Consider the following 22,364-nt stretch of genomic DNA (forward strand, 5'->3'; position numbering starts at 1 on the left):
GGATGCCAGCACCATAAGCGGAGGATTAATCAAGTGAGCCACTGCTGGCCCCTAATTAGACTCTCAAAACCAAGATATGCAGATGTCAGATAAGCAAACAAAAAGACACATGCCAACCAATAATCATTAGGGATCAGCAAAGTGAAAACGACAATAATGGGGCAGGTGTTGTGGGTACAGCGTGTTAAGCCACTGCTTGAGATGCTGGCATCCTGTATTAGAGCACTGGTTCGAGTTCTGGGCAACTGGTCCAATTCCCTGCTAATGTGCCTAGGAAAGCAACAGATGCTGGCTCATGTAACCTGGGATCCTGACACCTACATAAGAGACCATGATGGAGTTCCAGGCTCCTAGCTTCTGCCTGGCCCAGCTTCAGTCAGTACAACCAATTGGGAGAGTGAACCAGTGGATGGAAGATCTTTCTCTCTCTCCCTCTCTTCTCTGTCAGTCTGCCTTTCAAATAAATAAAATAAATATTTAAACACACAAACATATACACACACACACAATAAGACACCATAATATGCTTGCTAAAATTAAAAGGATAGAGACTAGCACTGTGGTGCAGTGGGTTAAAGCCCTGGCCTGAAGCGACGGCATCCCATATGGGCACCGGTTCTAGTCCCGGCTGCTCCTCCAATCCAGCTCTTTACTATGGCCTGGGAAAGCAGTGGAGGATGGCCCAACTCCTTGGGCCCCTGCACCCATGTGGGAGACCCAGAGAAGGCTCCTGGCTTTAGATCAGCGCAGCTCGGCTGTTGCGGCCATCTGGGGAGTGAACCAGTGGATAGAGGCGGATGGAAGGCCTCTCTCTCTGTCTCTACCTCTCTCTGTAACTCTTTCAAATAAATGAAATCAATATTTAGAAAAAATTAAAAGGATAACTATTCTGAGTATTCGTGAAGATAAGGAACAACTGGAAGCCTCACATACTTGCATATAAGAATGCAAAATGTACACTTTGGAATCATTTTGGAAAAGGAAAACTGCAGTTTCTTAAAACGTTATATATGTACCTAAAATACAACGTATTCATCTCACTGCTAGCTGTTTACTCAAAAGAAAGGAAAAGCCTATGTCTTCACAAAGTTTTATACCTGAATGTTTGTAGCAGCTTCATGTATGATATCCAACAAACAGAAACAATCCAAATAGCCCTTAACAAACAAATGGGTAAACAAATTGTGGTATATCCACAATGGAATACTACTCAGCAATAAGAAGGTACGCATATAGCTAAATAATTGCAAAATAATTATGCTGGACCCAGTGTTGTGACATAGGGGCCAAAGCTGCCCTCTGTAATGCTGGTATCCCATGTAGGCACTGGTTCATAACCCACCTGCTCCACTTCCAATCCAGCTTCCTGCTAATGTGCCTGGGAAGGTAGTGGAGGATGGCCCAAGTGTTTGAACCCTGCTAACTATGTGGGAAACCCAGAAAAAGTTCCTGGATCCTGACTCTAATCTAGCACAGGCCTGGATGTTGTGACCATCTGGGAAGTGAATCAACAGATGGAAGATCTCTCTCTCTGTGTCTCTCCTTTTCTCCCTGTAACTATGCCTTCCAAATAAATACAAAAATCTTAAAAAAAAAAAAAAAAAAAAAAAAAACAACAACAAAAAAACACCTTCTGTAAAAGACACTAGCCTGCGGCACACGGCACTCCAGGTTCTAGTCCCGGTAGGGGCGCTGGATTCTGTCCCGGTTGCTCCTCTTCCAGTCCAGCTCTCAGCTGTGGCCCGGGAATGCAGTGGAGGACGGCCCAAGTCCTTGGGCCCTGCACCCCATGGGAGACCAGGAGAAGTACCTGGCTCCTGGCTTCAGATCAGCGCGGTGCGCCAGCCACAGCGCACCGGCCACAGTGGCCATTGGGGGGTGAACCAACGGAAGGAACACCTTTCTCTCTGTCTCTCTCTCTCTCTCACTGTCCACTCTGCCTATCAAAAAAAAAAAAAAAAAGACACTAGGAAAAAAGTATGCTACATGATTCATTTAATAAAATTCAAATTAATATTCTAAAATGCATACTAATCTAGGTAAAATAAAGTACACCTGTGGTTGCTCAGGAATGAGGCAGTAGGTGCATTAAGAAACTTTTAAGGATGTAGATGTTTTTTTTTTTTTTTTTTTTTTTTGCCAGGCAAAGTCAGACAGTGAGAGAGAGAGACAGAGAGAGAAAGATCTTCCTTCCGTTGGTTCACTCCCCTAATGTCCATTACGGCTGGCGCTGTGCCAATCCGAAGCCAGGAGCTGGGTACTTCCTCCCGGTCCCCCATGCGGGTGCAGGGACCCAAGCACTTGGGCCATGCTCCACTGCCCTCCCAGGCCACAGCAGAGAGCTGGACTGGAAGAGGAGCAACCGGGACTAGTACCCGGCACCCCAGCCGGGACTAGAACCTGCGGTGCCGGCGCTGCAGGCGGAAGATCAGCCAAGTGAGACACGGGGCTGGTTGATATGTTCTTTTTAAAATTATGGTGATGGTTTCATGAGCACATATATATGCTAAAATTTCATGAAACTGTATACCTTACAGTTCACTGCAAATATATTAGTTTTATTTTAATAAAGCTGTTTATATTATATACTAAATATACATACATGTAAGTGCATATATACACATCTTAATAAATAGGCTTGCTAATGTAATAAAATACAAGGGTGTAAGGATTTTAAGGTATTCAGACTATCTGAAAACTGTTCCACTGGAACCGGCACTGTGGCACAGTGGGTAAAGCCACCACATGCAGTGCCGGCATCCCACATGGGTGCCAAGTCCTGGTTGCTCCACTTCCAGTCCAGCTCCCTGCTAATACACCTGGGAAAGCAGCAGAGAATGGCTCAAGTACTTGGGCCCCTGCATCCATGTAGGAGACCCAGAAGAAGCTCCTGGCTCCTGGCTTCAGATCGGCCCAGCTTCAGCTGTTGCAGCCATTTCAGAAGTGAAACCAGCGGATGGAAGATTCTCTCTACCTCTGCCGCCTCTGCCTCTGTCTCTCTGTAACTCTTTCAAATGAATAAATAAATCTTTAAACAGGAAAACTACACTGCATTTGTCAACTAAAAAAGACATTAGAAGCAAATTTAAACTACGTTTATAAAAGCATAGAATCATAGACACCTCTCACACTAGCAAACACTAATGAATTTACAATTTTAGTACTGGAAGCATTCCTCTAACCCAATCTCCTCATTTTACAGTAGAGAATGTGATGGCCAGAAATTATGTCAGCTACTCAAGGTCACATCAAACAGATCTAAGACTATTTCCAAACAAAATCTAATTTCAAAGGTATTTTAGGACCAATTATCATACAGATAAACTTTCTATTAAATGATATTTACTGAACATTTATCAGGCACTATAGGAAAATGTGCCAATTCCCGCACTCAAGGAGCTCTCAATGTCAACTTCTGAGGCATATATACTCAAGGCATTAACACTCACTTAAAAAAATAAATAAAAACTAAAATGTTAATGGAGTAAGAGTCAAGTTGTGCTCACAGTAACTTAAATTATCTGATTTTTTTTTTTTTTTTTTTGGACAGGCAGACTGGGCAGATAGAGAAAGAGGCAGAGAGAAAGGTCTTTCTTTCTCGTTGGTTCACCCTCCAAGTGGCTGCTGCAGCTGGCGCGCTGCGCCAATCCAAAGCCAAAAGCCAGGTGCCTCCCCCAGGTCTCCCATGTGGGTTCAGGGCCCAAGGACCTGGGCCATCCTCCACTGCCCTCCAGAGCCACAGCAGAGAGCTGGCCTGGAAGAGGAGCAACGGGGACAGAATCCGGCGCCCCAACCGGGACTAGAACCCGGTATGCCGGCACCACAGGCGGAGGATTAGCCAAGTGAGCTGCAGCGCAGGCCTTTTTTTTTTTTTCCTGATGTTTTAATATTCTTGATTTAAATAAAGTTTGCTTGGCTTGGTTATTTTTATAAATGCATGTAAAGAAAGTCAATCTTGCATAACCAGTTTTTCCACATAAGCATTTAAAGAATGAGATTGTAAAGTGGCAGGTTCTGCCCACAGGTATGTTTTGTTCCGCCTGCGTTCTAACATTTAAAATGGGCAGAATTTACATTAAAATATGGGTATCCAGACTTTGTTGCAGTAATGGAAGAAATGATGAAACTAGACATATAGCCTTTATGGTAAAAACATTAGGCTCTTGGGAAACTGAGGATAACTATTCTGAGTTTATGATTAGAGTTTATGATTAGGGGCAAGTACATGAACAATCATTGCAGTACATTACAATATTACTATGTACCACATACTGCGTGATGGGTATTTCAATAAAAATGAGAACAGGATAAGCAGGAGGCATAAGGCAAAAGTGACCAATTCTGTAAACATAAAGAAGACTGATTTGAGGAGACTTCACAGAGGAGGAAGCACTTGAGCTGTTTTTAAGAATACATTTTTGCCAGATGAATAAGGCAGAGACAAGAACAAAGGCTGCAGCATGTTCAAGGTTAAAGGGTCACATAAAGTAAACACGGTTACAGTGGAGGGCATCAGGTACTTTAGAAATAGTTTGCCAAGAAGTTAACAAAAGTCAGATCATGAAGGTCTCTTTGTTTTCCATAACAAGGAATACTGGTTTTATCCTGTGTATTAGTGTTGTTCCCACAGTGTCCCTACACAGGTTGCTCAGGATTCAACCCAAACAGCACAAGACATAAAAAGGGAAAGGTTATGCCGGATGATCTCTTCCTAAATACCAATTCTGTAGCCAGGTACAAAATAACATAAGCAATCAATTTTTACTACTTAACTGTAAAGCCAGGAAGAGGATGACTCAAGAGTCAGACTACTAGCTGTAAGCTTACGCATGTCCTGAGGCACAAACTGCCCTTGTTCCTTATTTCAACTTCTTTTGCAGAGCAGGAGGACTTGGTCAGCCTTGGTCTACTCTTAACGCTTGTGAACCTCAAGGACCACCATGCAAAACAAGCCTTGGTACCTGACACCAGAGACCTGCAGCTCTTTCAGTTTCACAATACCATTCCTTTCAGTGTGCCCCTCTATAAGCCCCAAAACACCCTCATCCAGCAAAGTAGTAGTTCTTGAGACCTGCTACCCTCTTATGTGTCGACAGTTTAAACGTTCTCTTCTATCAAAACCTTGTCCTTGTTATTTTGATTTGGCCCTGGGGACAGGGACCCAGCTTTTGGAAACAATTCAACTAGAGGAGCTCCTTTTCTATTTTATGTAGTGAAGTTCTATCTTAAATTCCTCTGGCAAAAAACTTCTGTTATAAACAAAGTTTTTTTTAAAGCTTGAACAGGAACCCTAGAAGATTTTTAGCAAGAAATTAAATGATAAGATTAGCAACTTGGAAACATCTCTCTGGTAACAGTGCCAAAGATGGAAGAAAAATATGAGAACAGAAGGAAATGTGAATATTTAGTTGCAACAACTGACGTAAGAAATGATGAATTAAATCTGGGTAGTATAAGCAGATTTTCAAATTTGTGCCAAGCAGGCTGCTATGTCCTAGGTTCATGACAACAGGATAAATTCAAGAATTATTTAAATATAAAGGAATCCTGACAGGCTGATGAAAATGGAATGGTTAAAAAAAAGTGAAAGAAATTAAAATTGGGAAGTAACTTGAATAAATGTATGTACAGTTGTGCTTTACACTTAGAATATGATCATTATAACTCATTTTTAATGAACTGAGCACACATCAGGCCAAAAAAATATGCCAAGGAGTTATAATCTAGAAAAAGCAAAGAATTATGGTTGTGGGGTTGGCACTGTGGCACAGCAGGTAAAGCCAGCTCCTACAGGGCCAGCATCCCATATGGGTGCTGGTGTGAGTCCCAGCTATTCCCTTCCAATCCAGCTCTCCACTGTGGCCTGGAAAAGCAGTAAAGATGGTCCAGTTCCTTGGGCCCCTGCACCACATGGGAGATCCGGAAGAAGCTGATCCTGGCTTAGGATCAGCACAGCTCCAACTTTGTAGCCATCTGGGGAGTGAACCAGCAAGTGGAAGACCTCTCTCTCTCTGCCTCTGTCTCTCTGTAACTCTGCCTTTCAAATAAATAAATAAATCTTAAAAAAATAAAAAAGCAAGTGCTTCAGAGGATTTCCTATATGTATATACAAAATCAGAACAACCCTTTGAATGTCATTATAAACAACAGAAGACCTTAACTACCAATACACTGAAGTGAAACTCAAAGTTGTCTACCTGAGGCTAAAGTGTTAGCATCTTCCCCCTCGTCAATTCTGGGTGAGACCCAGATTCCCAAATGATAGCATGGAGCCAAGGCAGACAAAAATAGAAAACAACATATAACAATACTTAAGTCATACCTATATAGTTGCTAACAAGCATATGGCCAGTTTATCAACTGTTCATGACTCCTAGGGTAAGTATGTAATGAGTCACAAAATTCTACTCATGGTTAGTTTTTTTTTTTTTTTTAAAGGTTTATTTATTTATTTGAAAGGCAGAGTTACAGAGAGGCAGAGGCAGAGAGAAAGAGAGGGGAAAGTCTTCCATCCGCTGGTTCACTCCCCAAATGGCCACAACTGCCAGAGCTGGGCTGATCTGAAGCCAGGAGCTTCTTCTGGATCTTCCATGCGGGTGCAGGCACCCAAGCGCCTGGGCCATCCTCTACTGCTTTCCCAGGCCATAGCAGAGAGCTGGATTGGAAGTGGAGCAGCTGGGACTTGAACCGGAACCCACATGGGATGCCAGCACTACAGGTGGCAGTTTTACCCACTATGCTACAGTGCCGGCCCCTTCATGGTTAGTATTTAATTGACAAGTTTTTGTTTTTTTTTTTCAGCCAGGCCTTCCAAATAGGCTTAAAGTATTTATACAGATACATTTTCAAGGGTGAGAAGTGCTCAATATCAGTTTCTAGGTTCCTAAGTTGAAAAATTCAGCATCATTTCCCTGAATCTAGTTTTATAACATATTTTCTTTCCCTGACAATCGTATTTTTAAAAGGAGCAGAGGAGGGGAAAAGTGCAGAATGGGGAAAATCATCATAGTCTTCAAGATCTGCATCGTTTTTTCTAAACGAGTATTATTTCACTCTTCGATGAAGATTATTAGTAACACTAAGTACACAAAATAAGCTCTTAAATCCTTCAATGCTAAATGAAAGAACTGATCAAAAACTCTTCATCAAAAGAGCCTTCCTTCCCCTTCAGACCAGCTGCAGCCTAAATGGAAGGGACCCTATCAGGTGCTATTGAGCACTCCCACCTCAGTAGAATTACAGAGCATCCCAAACTGGGTACATTTGCTAAGGATTAAACTTCTACCTCTGGAGTCTTTGCAGGTGCACTTGAAAGATAAGTCTGCCTACTTCTGTGAACCAGAGATCTCAAATACCTCTTCAAAAGGCAAAAACATAAGTAAAGCTTTTGCTTTTGTTACATCAAGACTGCTGCACTTCAAGGCAGACATGTACTTATCTCTTCTTTTGATTTTTCTGTGAACTGTTATTGGCAGGAAAACTCCCTAGTGGGTTCATCTATTACAATGCTGGAAGATCCTGATATGTCACATGAACCTGACTTTAAAAACCTGACCATTGCTTTAGGCAATCTGTCCTATACTTCAGGCCAACTTTTACAACAAGTACTTAAATCTGTGGACACTCTGTCTAAGGTAGCTGCGGACAACTGACAGGCCTTGGAATATATACTGATATATATATATATATATATATATATATACACAAGGAGGAGCCTGTTCAGTGATTAGTGGGATCTGTCACCTCTAACAGTAGTATGTGTACTGAAAGAGACATTAAAAATCTCTATACTCAGACTAAAAATTTTTTTTTTGACAGGCAGAGTGGACAGTGAGAGAGAGAGACAGAGAGAAAGGTCTTCCTTTTGCCATTGGTTCACCCTCCAATGGCCGCCGCAGCCGGCGTGCTGCAGCCGGCACACCACACTGATCTGAAGCCAGGAGCTAGGTGCTTCTCCTGGTCTCCCATGCGGGTACAGGGCCCAAGGACTTGGGTCACCCTCCACTGCACTCCCGGGCCACAGCAGAGAGCTGGACTGGAAGAGGGGCAACCGGGACAGAATCCGGCACCCCAACTGGGACTAGAACCCGGAGTACCGGCACCGCAGGTGGAGGATTAGCCTATTGAGCCGCGGCGCCAGCCTTAGGCTAAATGGTTTTACAATCCGCACAAGGACAGCCTATCACCATCCACTCTCTGGGAAACAATAAAATATATCCTTCTCATCTTAAAGGGCACTCTACAAGCAATTTGTTTTCTTCCAGCTTTGCTCACATTAATTGATAAACTTGCGTGTTTGAGAATTCAACATCTAAAAGTAATGATGACCATGTGTGGTGACTGAAAATTTTCCAGCTCATGAAACAGATTCATTAGATGAAACAGAAAGAGATTTCCTGACACAAGACAGGCAAGGCCTATGCCCATGATCTGCAGGAAATAGATACAGAAGATATGATGAATCTGCATCCTTCAGCATCCCCTTAAGATGCTGAAGGCATGATATTCGACAAGTCAGGGAGACAGATTAAGTTCATAAATTGGAAGCCACACCTCCCCCTACTCCATATTATCATATCTACCTACCTGGCAATCAGACGGCCCCTTCCCCTTATCTAGGACCTGGGGGGTGGTACCATGTAAACACTTCCATTCTTTAAGATCATAAGAAGCCAGTAAAGCGAAAGCTCTCTCCTCGTGGACCCAAAGCGAGCAGAGTATGAAAGTCTCTCTTTACCTTTCCTAGCCTATGCTCCCTGAATAAAGCCCTCATGTGCCTTTGTATTCTTACTTCATAAATAAACTTTATCATGCCAAAAAATTTAAAAAAAAAAAAAAAGAGCCTTCATAGCTCACTGGCTTCATTACAACTATGAAGCTATTTCCATGAAAAAATAGATCGAATGCTAATTATTATTTCCAAATAGCTGGTTTTAAGTTATAAAATGTTCTCCTGTAACATCAGCAAGAGCTGGTGATAACTTTAAGTGCACTATAAAAACTTATTTGTTAGAAAAGACATTCTAAGAGATGAATTACATAATCTTAAAGTTACATAGTAAAGAAAATGAACTTGGTAACTAACTAGAACATTTTAAGAATTAGAAAATATTCTCAAAGTATATTTATAATAGGGGCATAATAAGTGCTTGCATTCACAGTAAGGAAAAAAAAAGTTGGGGAATAGAAGTATTACCTGAGGGCAGGATATTCAGACAAAAGGTACCTATTCCTGGTGAAAGCAAGTAGTCAGTTGCCAGGGTTTCTTAGACTCTTCTGGTACTCATTTGGGTGATTATGCAATTCACAGCACACCAATCTCCACCACAGCCAGCAGGGAACGCTGCAGGGAATGGGTACAAAGGGGACATAGAAGGGGCAAATTTAAGGGAAGGAGGAGGAAAGGAATGATATGATAAAAATATTTAGCTGTGATGCACTTTAAAAAAATACAGTTGTATTTCACACTGGATTAACCAAAGGCAAACACTCCTTAAATTTTCAGATGAATTATGCTTCTAGGATTTTCTTCCTGCTCTCCACCAGCGGTATTATTACTACTCTACTAGATTCATGTGTTTTTCTAAAAAACTTTTTACATTAAAATGTAAATTAATAAAAATAAGATAGTTATGTTGTACAAAAATTATACAAAGGTGAAACGGCGTAATTTAACGTTAAATAAAAAACAGTTTAAAACTCTATAAAACAAGCAACCTACATTACAAATTATCAAATTAGTTTAACCACCAAAAGCCCCAGTAAATCTGTAATCCTCATCTCACAAAGAATACTGAGGCATAAAGTTATCTATGAAAAATAATATACAAACCAAAGACAGAACCAGCAACAGACAATATTCATGGTACTTCACAAATGTCATGAAAATATTTCATTAAAAGATATATTGGTGCATTGAAATCCATGCATAGTGTTTTCATAATACATAATTTCCATGAACTTTTGAAAGAACCCTCATATTTGCTTAAATGCAAACTGAACTATAGCATTTACCAAGAAAAAGATGTTTCAGCTAATTCCCTGGATGAGTCAACTTTTTAAATCTACCAAAAACATATTCTGGAAAATCAATATATGTCCTAGTATAAATTTCTTCAGTTACTTAAACATGTTTCTGAACAACTACTACATACCATGGTATTGTGACAGATGCTGAAGACACAGTGGTGAACACGACACGCGTGGTCACTACTCTTATAAACCAAAGCCTATCAGGGCAATTTTGTCCTGAAAAGATGACAATCCGCAAAACACAAATGAAGCCTGCCTCAATAAAACAAGCAGAATATATTTTAAGACCAAAAGTAGTTCAAAACTGGAGATAGTGAAGATAAATTAAAGCTTTCGATGGAAAATGTACTAATAAGAGGAAGCCTGAGAGAAGATGGCCTGTCACGAAGGGATGCAGACAATCTGGCAGCAGGAAATAGAAAACAAAAGATGAGTAGAAAAAAACAAAGGAGAAAAGTGTTAGTGTTGGAAAATAAAATTTCAGCCAAATTGGATGACCTAAAAAAAATTCCCCTTAGTTTCTCCACATATTTGTCTTATATGTTTTTATTTGCCTCATGCCCTAGTCAAAGAAAACAGATTTAATTACTATTCACTTTATGACCTGAAGGTCCCATATGTGCTTTTATTTTATTATTTGGTCACAAGTATCTCTCTCATTGTTTCTCCTTCTGTTAAAGTAGCATTTTTCTTATGACTCTCTCATAAGACTTATATTCTGGGGGTGGCGCTGTGGCGTAGCCGGTAAAGCTGACACCTGCAGTGCCAGTATCCCCTATGGGCACAGGATAGAGTCCTGGCAGCTCCACTTCCAATCCAGCTCTCTGCTAATGGCTCCTGGGAAAGCAGTGGAGGATGGTCCAAGTCCTTGAGCCCCTGCACCCACGTGGGAGACCCAGAAGAAGCTCTTGGCTCCTGGCTTCAGATCAGCCCTGCTTTGGACATTGCAGCTACTTGGAGAGTGAAACTACAGATGGAAGACTCTCTCTCTCTCTCTCTCTCTCTACCTCTTCCTCTCTAAAATTCTGCTTTTCAAATAAATAGATCTTTTTTTAAAAAAAAGACATAGTCTATCTTGAAATCTGTTTATTCACCCATCTACCAGACTATTTCCAAAATATACTCCCATATCTTAATGTTACTTGTATATGTTAAAGAATCTTTTTCAAGTATTGCTAAAACAATTAAGGAGCTATTCATGAGGCTAATCAGGTAATCACTCTTAAAAGAAAAATCTTACATTTTACAGATGTCAATTTTCAAAGTACACCTTGGCTGTACATAAAGTTACATCATAGCAGAAGTGAAAAATTTGGGAAAAATTCAGTTTAACATCTAAAAATACTGCTTATGAAATTTTAAAATGTGTGGATTTTATGGTATTCAGTTTATTTCTAAATATTGCTAATAATAAATCATATATAAAAACTTTACAGACAATAGTACAAAACAACATTTCATGCTATACTAGCAAAGGCAACTAAAGTCAGAGATCCCTTTTTTAATGATATTTTTGGGTAGAGAAAGAGTATATACATATAAAAAGCAAACTAAGTCTTAAAGGACAAATAAATATAGAAGCCCAAAATTTATATGTAACACTTATCTTGGCTGAGAGACATCTCAAAATAAATCAGTAAGTTATCACACAAATTATTAGTAAATTTAAAGCTTGAAAAACCAATAAATAAATCATACTGGCTTCAGTTCCTTAGTTTGTTTTAATAATTTGGTCTTGATAATCATAACTCATCTTTCAGTCAAGGAACCTTATTTGCAAACTGAGCTCCAGTCACTACTGTTAAATACCAATATATAATAAATAAATTACTCATCCTAAGCCATATAATATACAGAATTTAAAATACACATAATTAATTAGAAGTCAACTTAACAAAGAAGTGTTTATAGACTGGAAACTGCAATACTAAGGCAAAGTGTAATATTGCAAAAAGTAAAATTATGTAAGTAAAAGAAGTGAATGGAGAAATTATGTTTCCCAACTTCAAAGAACTGCTGAGTCAAAAGACTTATGATCTGCCAACTTTAAAGGACTGCAGAGTTAAAACATTCTCAAGTAATAAAACAATCTTCGGAGATTACTGCAGCAGGATGGTGAAACACCATAAAAGAGTAATAAGGGAAGCGCTGAAAACTGAGTAAAAGAAAAGCAAACTGTTAGGAGGGAATAATCACCTGAACAGGCAATCTAGTAAATCAAATGCAAATGAAAGTAGATCTGTGACTTTACCACTCAACACTATTGCAGTCTCAGGCAAATCACAGATCTCAACATTTTAATGATTTCTTTTTCTGGGGAAAAAAAACAGGCTCCTTTTGATTTTAGAATTCTAGATGGTACATTACATCTCCTAAACCAAGCATCCATCCCCCTTTCACTTGAAGTCTTCAATCTCCTGAACGTAACTTTTTCATAAATCAATGTCTGATTTGAATTGAAGTTAATGTAATAAGAGATACTTGCTCTATTTCAGATACTTCTCTAGAGTCACAGAAATCCTTCTCCCACCCAAATCAATTTTGTGGTGACCACCTATTGCATAAACCAAAGGATAATCACACAAAAATGTTTCCACTGTTGTTGCCACACTAAAACGTGTCATCTAAATTAGATCACAATAAAAAGAGAGAGCAATTTTGTGGCTAGCACTGTGGCATAGCAGGTAAAGCCTCAGCCTGCAATGCTGGCATCCTATATGGGCACTGGTTCGAGTCCTGGCTGCTCCACTTCCAATCCCGCTCCCTGCCAATGTCCCTGGGAAAGCAGCAGAGGGTGGCCCAAGTACTTGAGACCCTGCACCCAGGTGGGAGACCTGGAAGAAGCTCCTGGCTCCTGGCTTCAGACCAGCCCAGCTCTGGCCATTGTGGCCAATTTGGGAAAGGAACCAGTGGATGGAATATCTCTCTCTGTGTCTCTCCCTCTTTCTCTCTTTGTAACTCTGCCTTTCAAATAAATAAATCTTTATTGTAAAAAAAGGTGGGTGGGGGAGGAACTCCATTGAGATATTCAATGTTCATCCAAACCTAAATCCTTGGTCTTCTCCCACAAGCTTGCTCCTCCTATAGTCTTCTCCAAGTTAGTCACTTCTCCTGTTAGTTGCTATGCCAAAAATTTGGAGTCATCCATTACTACTCTCATTCCACATCATCTCATAGTCAACCCTGTTCTATTTTCAAAATACATAAAGAGCTTAACTATCTCAGCAACACTTTGAAAATATAGCAGTTAGGCCAGCGCCGCGGCTCACTAGGCTAATCCTTCGCCTTGCGGCGCCGGCACACCGGGTTCTAGTCCCGGTCGGGGTGCCGGATTCTGTCCCGGTTGCCCCTCTTCCAGGCCAGCTCTCTGCTGTGGCCAGGGAGTGCAGTGGAGGATGGCCCAAGTGCTTGGGCCCTGCACCCCATGGGAGACCAGGAGAAGCACCTGGCTCCTGCCATCGGATCACCACCGCGGCGGCCATTGGAGGGTGAACCAACGGCAAAGGAAGACCTTTCTCTCATACTCTCTCTCTCACTGTCCACTCTGCCTGACAAAAAATAAATAAATAAATAATATTAAAAAAAATGAATAGTGTCGAGTCAGCTGTTGTAACGCAATGTACTAAGCCACCACTTGTGATGTCATCACCCATTTGAATGTCAGTTCAAGTTCCAACTGCTCTGCTTCCAATCCAGCTCCCTGGTTCTCTGGAAAAAGCAGTGGAAGATGACCCAAGTTTTGGGCTCCTGCCACCCATGTGGGAAATCAAGATGTAGTTCCTGGCTCCTGGCTTCAGACAGGCCCAGCCCCAGCTGTTGAACCCATCTGGGGAGTGAACCACTGGATGAAAGATCTCAATCTCTCTCTCTCTCTCTTTCTTTCTGTGTGTGTGTGTGTTTGTGTGTGTGTGTAACCCTGCCTTTCAAATAAATATAAATTTTAAAGAAATTTTAAAACTGAAGTGTCAATTTAAGCAACAAATTTATTTTTAAAACTCCAAACATATATATTTTTAATAACCCAAAACACAGTTATTTAACTCAGTTTTTTCCCGGTTGCCTAATCCAAGCAAACCAAATCTAACAAATTTCACATAGCAGTATAGTTTACAAATAGGTTAGTGGTCTGACTCATGTTTCTTATACCAGAATAGGAATCACTGAAGATTCCCCAGAGCTGAGAACATAAAACTGTATCTTTAATGCCCAATGTAGGACATACACAAGTGCTCGAAAGCCTCATATATATAAATTCTCAAAAATTATTTATTGGAGCCAGCACTGTGGCTCAGCAAGTTAAAGCCATGGCCTGAAGCGCTGGCATTCCATTTGGGCACCAGTTCAAGTCCTAGCTGCTCCACTTCCAATCTAGCTCCCTGCTACTGCACCTGGGAAGAAGTGAAGGATGGCCCAAATGCTTAGGCCCCTGCAGCCATGTTGGAGACCTAGAAGAAGCTCCTGGCTTCTAGCTTCAGCCTGGCCCAGTCCTGGCTGTTATAGCCATTTGAGGAGTAAACCAGAGGAAGGAAGATCTCTCTCTGTGTGTTTGTCTGTCTCTCCTTCTCTCTAATTCTTCCTTTCAAATAATTTTTAAAAATTATTTATTGAACTTTACCATAAAAGTGAAGGATGCAAATAATTTGCCTATCAATAATGATATGAAGTTATCATTTGAGAAAATAATATCTGACTAAATAATCTATGCTATATTTCCTTTTAGGTATGTCCAATATGGGAAAGATTATAGATCTCACAGTATTCATCTCTAATTACATGCACTTCAGCTTCTTTTCAGCAACTCACACCCATGGCCCTGATCGCTTACCCTCAACAGGGCCTACCTCACCTCTAAAATCTTCAGTGACACTCTGAGACGCAGCTTCCAGTCCTCTCAACTGCCTCATTCCTTTACTCCACTGCTCTTCCGACCAGACAGCTTTCCCAATTCTTTGATGGTTCTTTCCCCCACCCCCAGGTTATCAGCTGCTGCTCTCCTAGTTCCTTCCTTCTATTGCCTAATCCTAGAGAACCATCCCACCAACACATTGTGACACATTCTAACCTCTGTGTTCACTCTGCCATTCAGCCACAAAATCCTGCAAGCAACAGAGGTTCCTAATCTCCATAACAAATCATAACAAACATAACAAATTGGGCTACTCTCCCTTTTTAATTGTTTCTTCTCCTTAGTTTAATGAGCAAGTCAAGTTTAGATAGCCAAGTAGGTAACTTTCTCCTACTTATATCTTTGGAGCTGGAGTGGATCCAGTCCATTTCCAAGTTTGGTTCTCTATCCTTCCCATAAATTCTATAAGACATCAATATCTTTCTAATACGTTGGTTTTCTACTTGAGTTACTAAGAGCCCACTTGTAGACTATCTTCCTACCCCAGATGTACCTCAGCCATACACTCCAAAAACCCATTTCTGAATGATCATGTCTCTTTTATCTAGAATTCTCTATTGGCTGTGACTTCCCATTCCTGAGATGATGTTCAATTTTCTTAACTCAAAGGAAGCACTGGAATCTAACTTATTTTTGCTTAATACAGAAAATGAATGAAGCAGTAAGCTTGACTCAAAAAGAATTCTTCCCAAATTATTCCTTTTCTGTATACCCCTTTGCTGTTGCTAATTTATTTGTGAATAGACAGAACTGGGATTCTTGATCCTGGGAATCTAAAATTTGATCCTGGGAATCTAAAACTTGACTGGAAAGATCAGAGATTGGGCAGCACTTTGAATGTATGGTTCTTAATAAAGAGCAATTTTGCATCCAGGTGACAAATGGCAACATCTGGAGACACTGAACATTCTACAGGGAAAAGAACAGCTCTCTCAAAACAAAGAATTTAGTGCAAAATGTCAGTCATGCTGACCTCCCTTCTCTATAAGGAAGGTCCAAAGACTTCCAGTGAAGTTCTAGGAGCTGGGTAGTTTCTGCTCTTCCCTTGGTTTGGTTGTCCCTATCTTTCTCTGATTCTGTGAACCACTCCAATTAACTTTCCATTACTTTTCCCTTTTTACTTAGGGCAGTTTTTTTGTTGTTTGCAGATAAAATAACCTTAACTGGCATGCTGCTCCAGCTCAATCATCTGACAATATCTGTCTCAGTCTCAAAACTACCGACATTTTGGCCAAGCAAGTCTTTGTTGGTATGACTGTGGTCTGAGGATGTTTAATAGTATCCCTGGCCTTTACTCCTTAGAAGCCAGTTGTGGGCTGGCGTTTTGATGTGGTGGGTGAAGCTGATACCTGAGGTGCTACATCCTATATAGGTTCTGCTTCCTGTCCTGGCTGCTCCACTTCCAATCCAGCTCCCTGCTGGTGCCCTGGAAAACATAGTAGAAGATGGCCCAAGTCCTCGGACCCCTGCCACCCATGTCAGAGACCTGGAAGAAGCTCCTGACTCGTGGCTTTGGCATGGTCCAGCTCCAGACATTGCAGCTACCTGGGGGTGAACCAGCAAATGTAAAGTCTCTCTCGATCTCTCTCTCTGTCTCTTTCTCCCTCTGTAGTTCTCACTCTCAAATAAATAAATAAATCTTTTTTTTTTCTTTGACAGGTAGAGGGAACAGTGAGAGAGAGAGACAGAGAGAAAGGTCTTCCTTTGCCGTTGGTTCACCCTCCAATGGCCGCCGCGGCCGGTGCACTGCGGCCGGCGCACCGCGCTGATCCGATGGCAGGAGCCAGGTGCTTCTCCTGGTCTCCCATGGGGTGCAGGGCCCAAGCACCTGGGCCATCCTCCACTGCACTCCCTGGCCACAGCAGAGAGCTGGCCTGGAAGAGGGGCAACCGGGACAGAATCCGGCACCCCGACCGGGACTAGAACCTGGTGTACTGGCGCCGCAAGGCGGAGGATTAGCCTAGTGAGCCGCGGCGCCAGCCTAATAAATAAATCTTAAAAAAATTTTAAAAAAAGAATCCAGTTGCACCCCTTCCCAAAATTGTGCAGTCAAAAATGTTTCTGAACATTACCAAATTTCCCGAAGAGCAAAAATGCCCCTGTGGTGGACAAACACTGCTTTAAACTATACAAAAACTCCACTCAGCTTAGAGTTACATGGTAGGCCCAGCCAACTCTATCTCCCCAGTAACCTGGCACCTAGCAAGTATGCCCTCCAACTAAGGCACTAAGAAGGTACACAGCATTTATATCTGAATCTTTTCCCATTCCGTTAGAGGTCTGGCTTAATATGCACACATACACTCACAGAATAACAAGTCTTGGGCTGAAAGGCAGCTCCTGCTCTTATTTCCTGTCTCACATTTGTTATAACTTTAGAGCATTCCATTCCCTTGTGAAAAAAGACTCTCCTAGAAAAGTCCCCAAAACATGTATTGTGCTGTTCTAGTTTGAAGGATCACAGGAATTTCTCCTTCCAGAGTTTCTTCTCATTGAGCATCCCATATGGGCACCAATTCGAGTCCCAGCTGCTCCACTTCCAATCCAGTTCTCAGCTAGACACCTGGGAAAGCAGAGAAGGATGGCCCAAGTGCTTGGGTTCCTGCACCCACGTGGGAGACCCGGAGAAAGCTCTTGGCTTTGGATTGGCCCAGCTCTGGCTGTTTTGGCATTTGAGGAGTGAACCAATGGATGGAAGATCTCTCTAGTCCTCTGTCTTTTCCTCTCTCTGTAATTCTGACTCTCAAATAATGAATGAATCTTTAAAAAAGAAAAAAAGTAACTTGACTAAACTACCCTTCCCAGCAAACATACTCTCTGCCATACATTCAGATTAATCAAGTGCATGAACTTTTTATTGGCACAACAAGAGAAACCTGGAATACAAACTAAACATCAGAAAATAAGTATGTAGATTTGCATTTCTCAAACAGTTCACCATTTACATAAAGCATTTTTAAGAATGATTCCTCTTCATAGTTTTCCAGTATACTAGATTCTCAAATCCCTACATTCTGGCAACACTTGTGTCAATCTTGCAGCTTCACTGTCAAGGCCTGGAGGGGAGCATTCTCTTTTCTCCTGTTGGTCTTCTTCCTTACTGGAAGACCCCTATGTAAGAACTAGGTCATTTCCTTACTGAAGAATCCCCTATATAAGACCCTATAAAAACTAGGTCATTTTCCTAGTTCTTCCTTTCCAGGACATCAATGCTACCACATTTATACGATGATTCAAATAACTACTGCTTCTAAAAGCACAAAGAAACTACACCATCCCCACCCCTGGCCAAATCTGCAATAATATTAGGAGCATATTGTCTTGCCTGAGTTAAAAAGTATAGTAATGTAAGGAAGGGGTCAGCTCGTTCATCCTACTCATTCAATAAACAGTTGCGGAGTGCCCACTTTATGCCAGCCTCAAAACAAAAATCCAGACTGTCATGGAGTTTCCATTCAAATGAAGAGAGACAAACAGTAAATAAATATGGATGCATATTGACAGATGAGGATGAATGCAAAAGAGAAAAATAAATAAGAGGGATAGGAGGAATGGGAGCTCACGGTTTTAAACTATGATCGGGGGGACAGCACTGTGGCATAGCAGGTTAGGCCTCCACCTGAAGTGCTGGCATCCCACATGGGCACTGGTTCAAGACCCAGCTGCCAATGCTTCCAATCCAGCTCCCTGCTAATGGACCCTGCACCCATATGGGAGACTGGAAGAAGCTCCTGGCTCCTGGCTTCAGCCTGGCCCAGCTCCAGCCATTGCAGCCATTTGGGGAGTGAACCAGCAGATCTCTCTCTGTAACCATGCCTCTCAAATAAATAAATAAACTGTATGGTCAGGGAAAACATTCTTTGAGAAGGTGCCATGAGTTGCACCCACAGGCCATATGAGATGTGCATCATTAAAAAGTATTAAGTTCCATGTATTTCCCATTGAACAGTCCTTATTCCAGACCACTAGATCAATATATTGAGATTCTCATTATAATGTGTAATCAATAAAATTAAATTTGATCCACATAATTTCAAGTTTATCACTCATTAAATAATGCAACTTATCACAACACATGCTTTGTCTATTACAAACAGCCTTTAGATTTATCTCTAGCATATCCTCATCATTTACCACACAACTATAAGAAACAGGACAAATTAAAAAGCGATCTTAACTGTTCAATTCTGAATATGTAGGTGTTGTCTATTTTATGAAGTAAGCCATTACATCTTGTTCTTAATTTTTAAAAGTCATTATCAACTGGAATTCTACCAGAAAATTAAATTTTAATGCCCTAAGGCATGTACTGATTGAATTAATTAACTTTTCCCATAGGCATGTAGAATGTTACTAGGTAGATCCCAGTATCCTTGAGAGAGCAACAGAAAAGGCATCCAACTCTTCTTTCTGTAGGTCTGAATTTTCTCATGGATTGGGTAAGGGTAAGGTGGAAGGCAACTGACTTAATTCAGACTTTTTCTAAACAATAACAAAAAAATAGAGATAAAACCTTCTGCCAAAATAAAAGACAGTTCAGTATTGGACCATATGTACAATTTGAAAAGAAGCTATCCAACTTGATATATTAAGACATTTGTATTCAGAAATTATGCTATAATTTTATACTACATATTTTTTAAAAAACCTTATCTTATTCCATGTTATAAGTGAGGAAAATATTTGCTGAATCACAGACGTATTGATTTTGCTTCCAATATATAACCTTTAGTATAAAACAATCTGGGGAATCAAAGATTATGTTTACTAGACAAGTCTATCATTATACCCCAGTCTCTTCCTACAATCAGTTAAAAGTAATCATTACCTGACAAATAACAGAGAAACCAACCAAGCACTCTGTATTTGCTGTGAACTTGGAACAAGACCCTGCATTTAGCCTGTGTCTTGAGACAAATATGGAGAAGCCAAGAGCAGTTAACAAACTGCCAGCTTTCCTGAGTCATGTTTCTGACTAAAACCATGTTATGAAATGGAAAGAATGACATGTCTTGGGTTGAATCAGCACAGATGTTAACTCCTTGGATTTAAGGGTCACAGATCAAGAAGAGCAAAAAGCTGCTTAGTAAGAAAGACGCGGGTCTACAACGACTCCAGAAAGAACTGGGCAGAGCTGGCACCGTTGGTTATTTACCTAAAACAATCCCTAACTGTGTAAACAGGCACACCCGCACGCATCAGAGCGGGAACGTCGAGGCGGGGGGAATTCAGAACAATCACAAGGTTAACGTTTCACTGAGCACACAGGCTTGGCCCTAAGAATCCACACCGGGCCGTAGCCCTCAGGTAACGGAACTGCTCCTCTCCGAGCCGGGGGAATACCGGGCTCGGTTTCGAGCCCACACAGCCACCGGGCATGGGCGCGGCGACGCCAGGTCAAATCCAGCCTCGGAGCAAGACGATTTCGAGCCGGTCCCAGGACGCTCCCCGGACGCGGCGTCCGGAGCGATCGCAGCCCGCCGCCTTGCGCTCCCCGGCCCCCGGACCGAGGGGAGAACTCAGGCGGGCGCTGCCTCGTGAGGCCAGTCCCGGGCGCCGCAAGCCAAGGGACGGACGGGACCGCGACCTCTGCCCTCGGCAGGAGACGGGAAGCCCAAGGGTCGCCTGCCACAGGACTGCCAGACCCTGTCACCCGCGAGGCCACAGGCTGCCTCCCGCAGGCGAGGGGGGAGGCGGGCTGGCTCCCACGCCTCAGGCGCTTACTGACCTGGAGAGGTGCTTCAGGATCTGTTTCTTGATGATCCCAGCCATGGTGCCGGGGCGGGTGGCGCCGCGCTCTCGCTGTTGCTCACTGCCTCCTCTCTTCGTGGCCGTCTCCTCTCTGTCCCGGGAGGCCCGGCAGGAGTAGAGATGCCTGGGCGCTCACGGCAGGGAGAGACTCGAGGCCCCGGCCGAGGCCACAGCCGCCGCCGCTGCCGCCGAGGACCCGGAGCATGACGTTCAGACCACCGCGGCCGCCGCCGGCGCCATCTTGGCTGCAGCATCACCTAAGAGACCAGCGGGAGCGCGGGGGCGGAGCTGGCTGGGGAGGGGCGGGGCCGGCGCGGGCTCGGGGCGGGGCCGGGGCGGGCTCGGGGCGGGGCTGGAAGCTGTCAGCTCCGCTTCCCTCCGCGGGGCCTTAGCTCCAGGGTCTTCTGCATAGGGGATTCGGGGTCCTTCAACTGCCAATCACCGGACCCTCTGTAGCTTTCATCCTCGCTCACCTCCCTGTGGTCTTGTTCTCGGTTTGATCACGGAGTTGCTCTATCACATCTACTTCTCTTTTTCATTTCCTCAGAATTTAAGTGCCCCACAAACTGTTCTGCTTGACATATTCAGCTTTCTTCGTATGCTTTGCTCGGCTTCTAAGATCATCTGTTTTTCCTTAGCTAAGTGCTGTGGTTTAATGTTTCCTCCAAATTACGCCAATCCTAAAGGATCTGAAAGTTGACCACGTGTCTCAATAGCGCCTAGGACCCAGAAATTAGAAGGCCTAAATTAAACTACTGGCTCTGGCATTTATTTTATCTTATTTTATTTTTAGCTGTTTTAACCTGGAGAAAAGAATTTCTCAACTTTTGACCTCCCTTGAATCACCTACAAAATGTTAATCGTATCAGTTTTACTTCACTAGGTATTTGTAACTAGAGAAATAGGTGTGCAAATGTCACTTGAAATTTTCTGTAACAGGGAAATAAAATGTTGAAATACAGAAAACTTTTACAGTTATGCTTCTTCACCCTACCCAGCCTCAAAACAACATTTTTCAGAGATGCAAATGACCAGAGTTATGTATAAAATAAAAAGCATTACACTAAACCCTGGGAGGGAGAGGGGAGTTTGTGCATAATCCATTATCCTGACTCCTTTTAAAGAATGGAAAGGATGGATGTGCAGGTTGACTCTTCACTCACTTGATATTTGTCATGGACTATGAACCAGCCACTATTCAAGTATCTAGTTTTGCCTAAAGAAATAAAAAACAAATCTTCTTGCCATCAAAGAGTTAACAGTCTAGACTTAAAGAGTCACATTGCTAAGATCTTGACCTCTGTTTTTAGACTGTGGTTCAAATGCTAGCTAAACCATTTTGTAGCTGTATAAATTTGGGCAACTTGTTTAATCTCTTGCAACCTCAGTCATCTCATCTATTAGATATATTAGTAATATTTACTTCACAGAATTTTGTGAGAATGGAATGATATTATGCATATAAAGTGTTTAAGAAAGTGACCAGCATATAGCAAAACTCTGAATAAATGCTAGATACTATAAATATCTAAAACAGAAGAAAAGTGATATGAGAACACAAAAGAGGAAATGATTCATTCAGAAATGGACTTACACCAGAGGTATTATTTCAACGATGAGACTGTCAGTTTAATTTGTTAAAATAACTGACCCTGAAATCAAAGGCTTGGATTTG

The 22,364-nt window shown here is 42.0% G+C and overlaps 1 protein-coding gene across 2 annotated transcripts in view; it reads right to left on the reverse strand.

Moving 5' to 3' along the window:
- BLTP3B (bridge-like lipid transfer protein family member 3B) overlaps positions 1-20,967 on the reverse strand; it is a 135,635-nt gene extending 114,668 nt beyond the window's left edge. The window contains exons 1-2 of one of the 2 annotated variants that reach the window (XM_070052743.2): positions 20,667-20,965; positions 9,197-9,343 (exon numbers count right to left, since the gene is read on the reverse strand). Coding sequence is in view for 1 of the 2 variants with exons in the window: in XM_008256938.5 (XP_008255160.3) it covers positions 20,667-20,710 (44 nt within the window). In the remaining variant the exon portion in view is untranslated. Of the gene's footprint in view, positions 1-9,196; positions 9,344-20,666 lie in introns of both variants that reach the window. The other variant, XM_008256938.5, reaches the window with a different exon arrangement.
- Positions 20,968-22,364: the final 1,397 nt, after the last annotated feature.

The sequence above is a fragment of the Oryctolagus cuniculus genome, chromosome 11 (genome assembly GCF_051225735.1).
Source record: "Oryctolagus cuniculus isolate XC-2025 breed Fujian yellow rabbit chromosome 11, ASM5122573v1, whole genome shotgun sequence".
In the NCBI taxonomy this organism is placed as follows: domain Eukaryota; kingdom Metazoa; phylum Chordata; class Mammalia; order Lagomorpha; family Leporidae; genus Oryctolagus; species Oryctolagus cuniculus.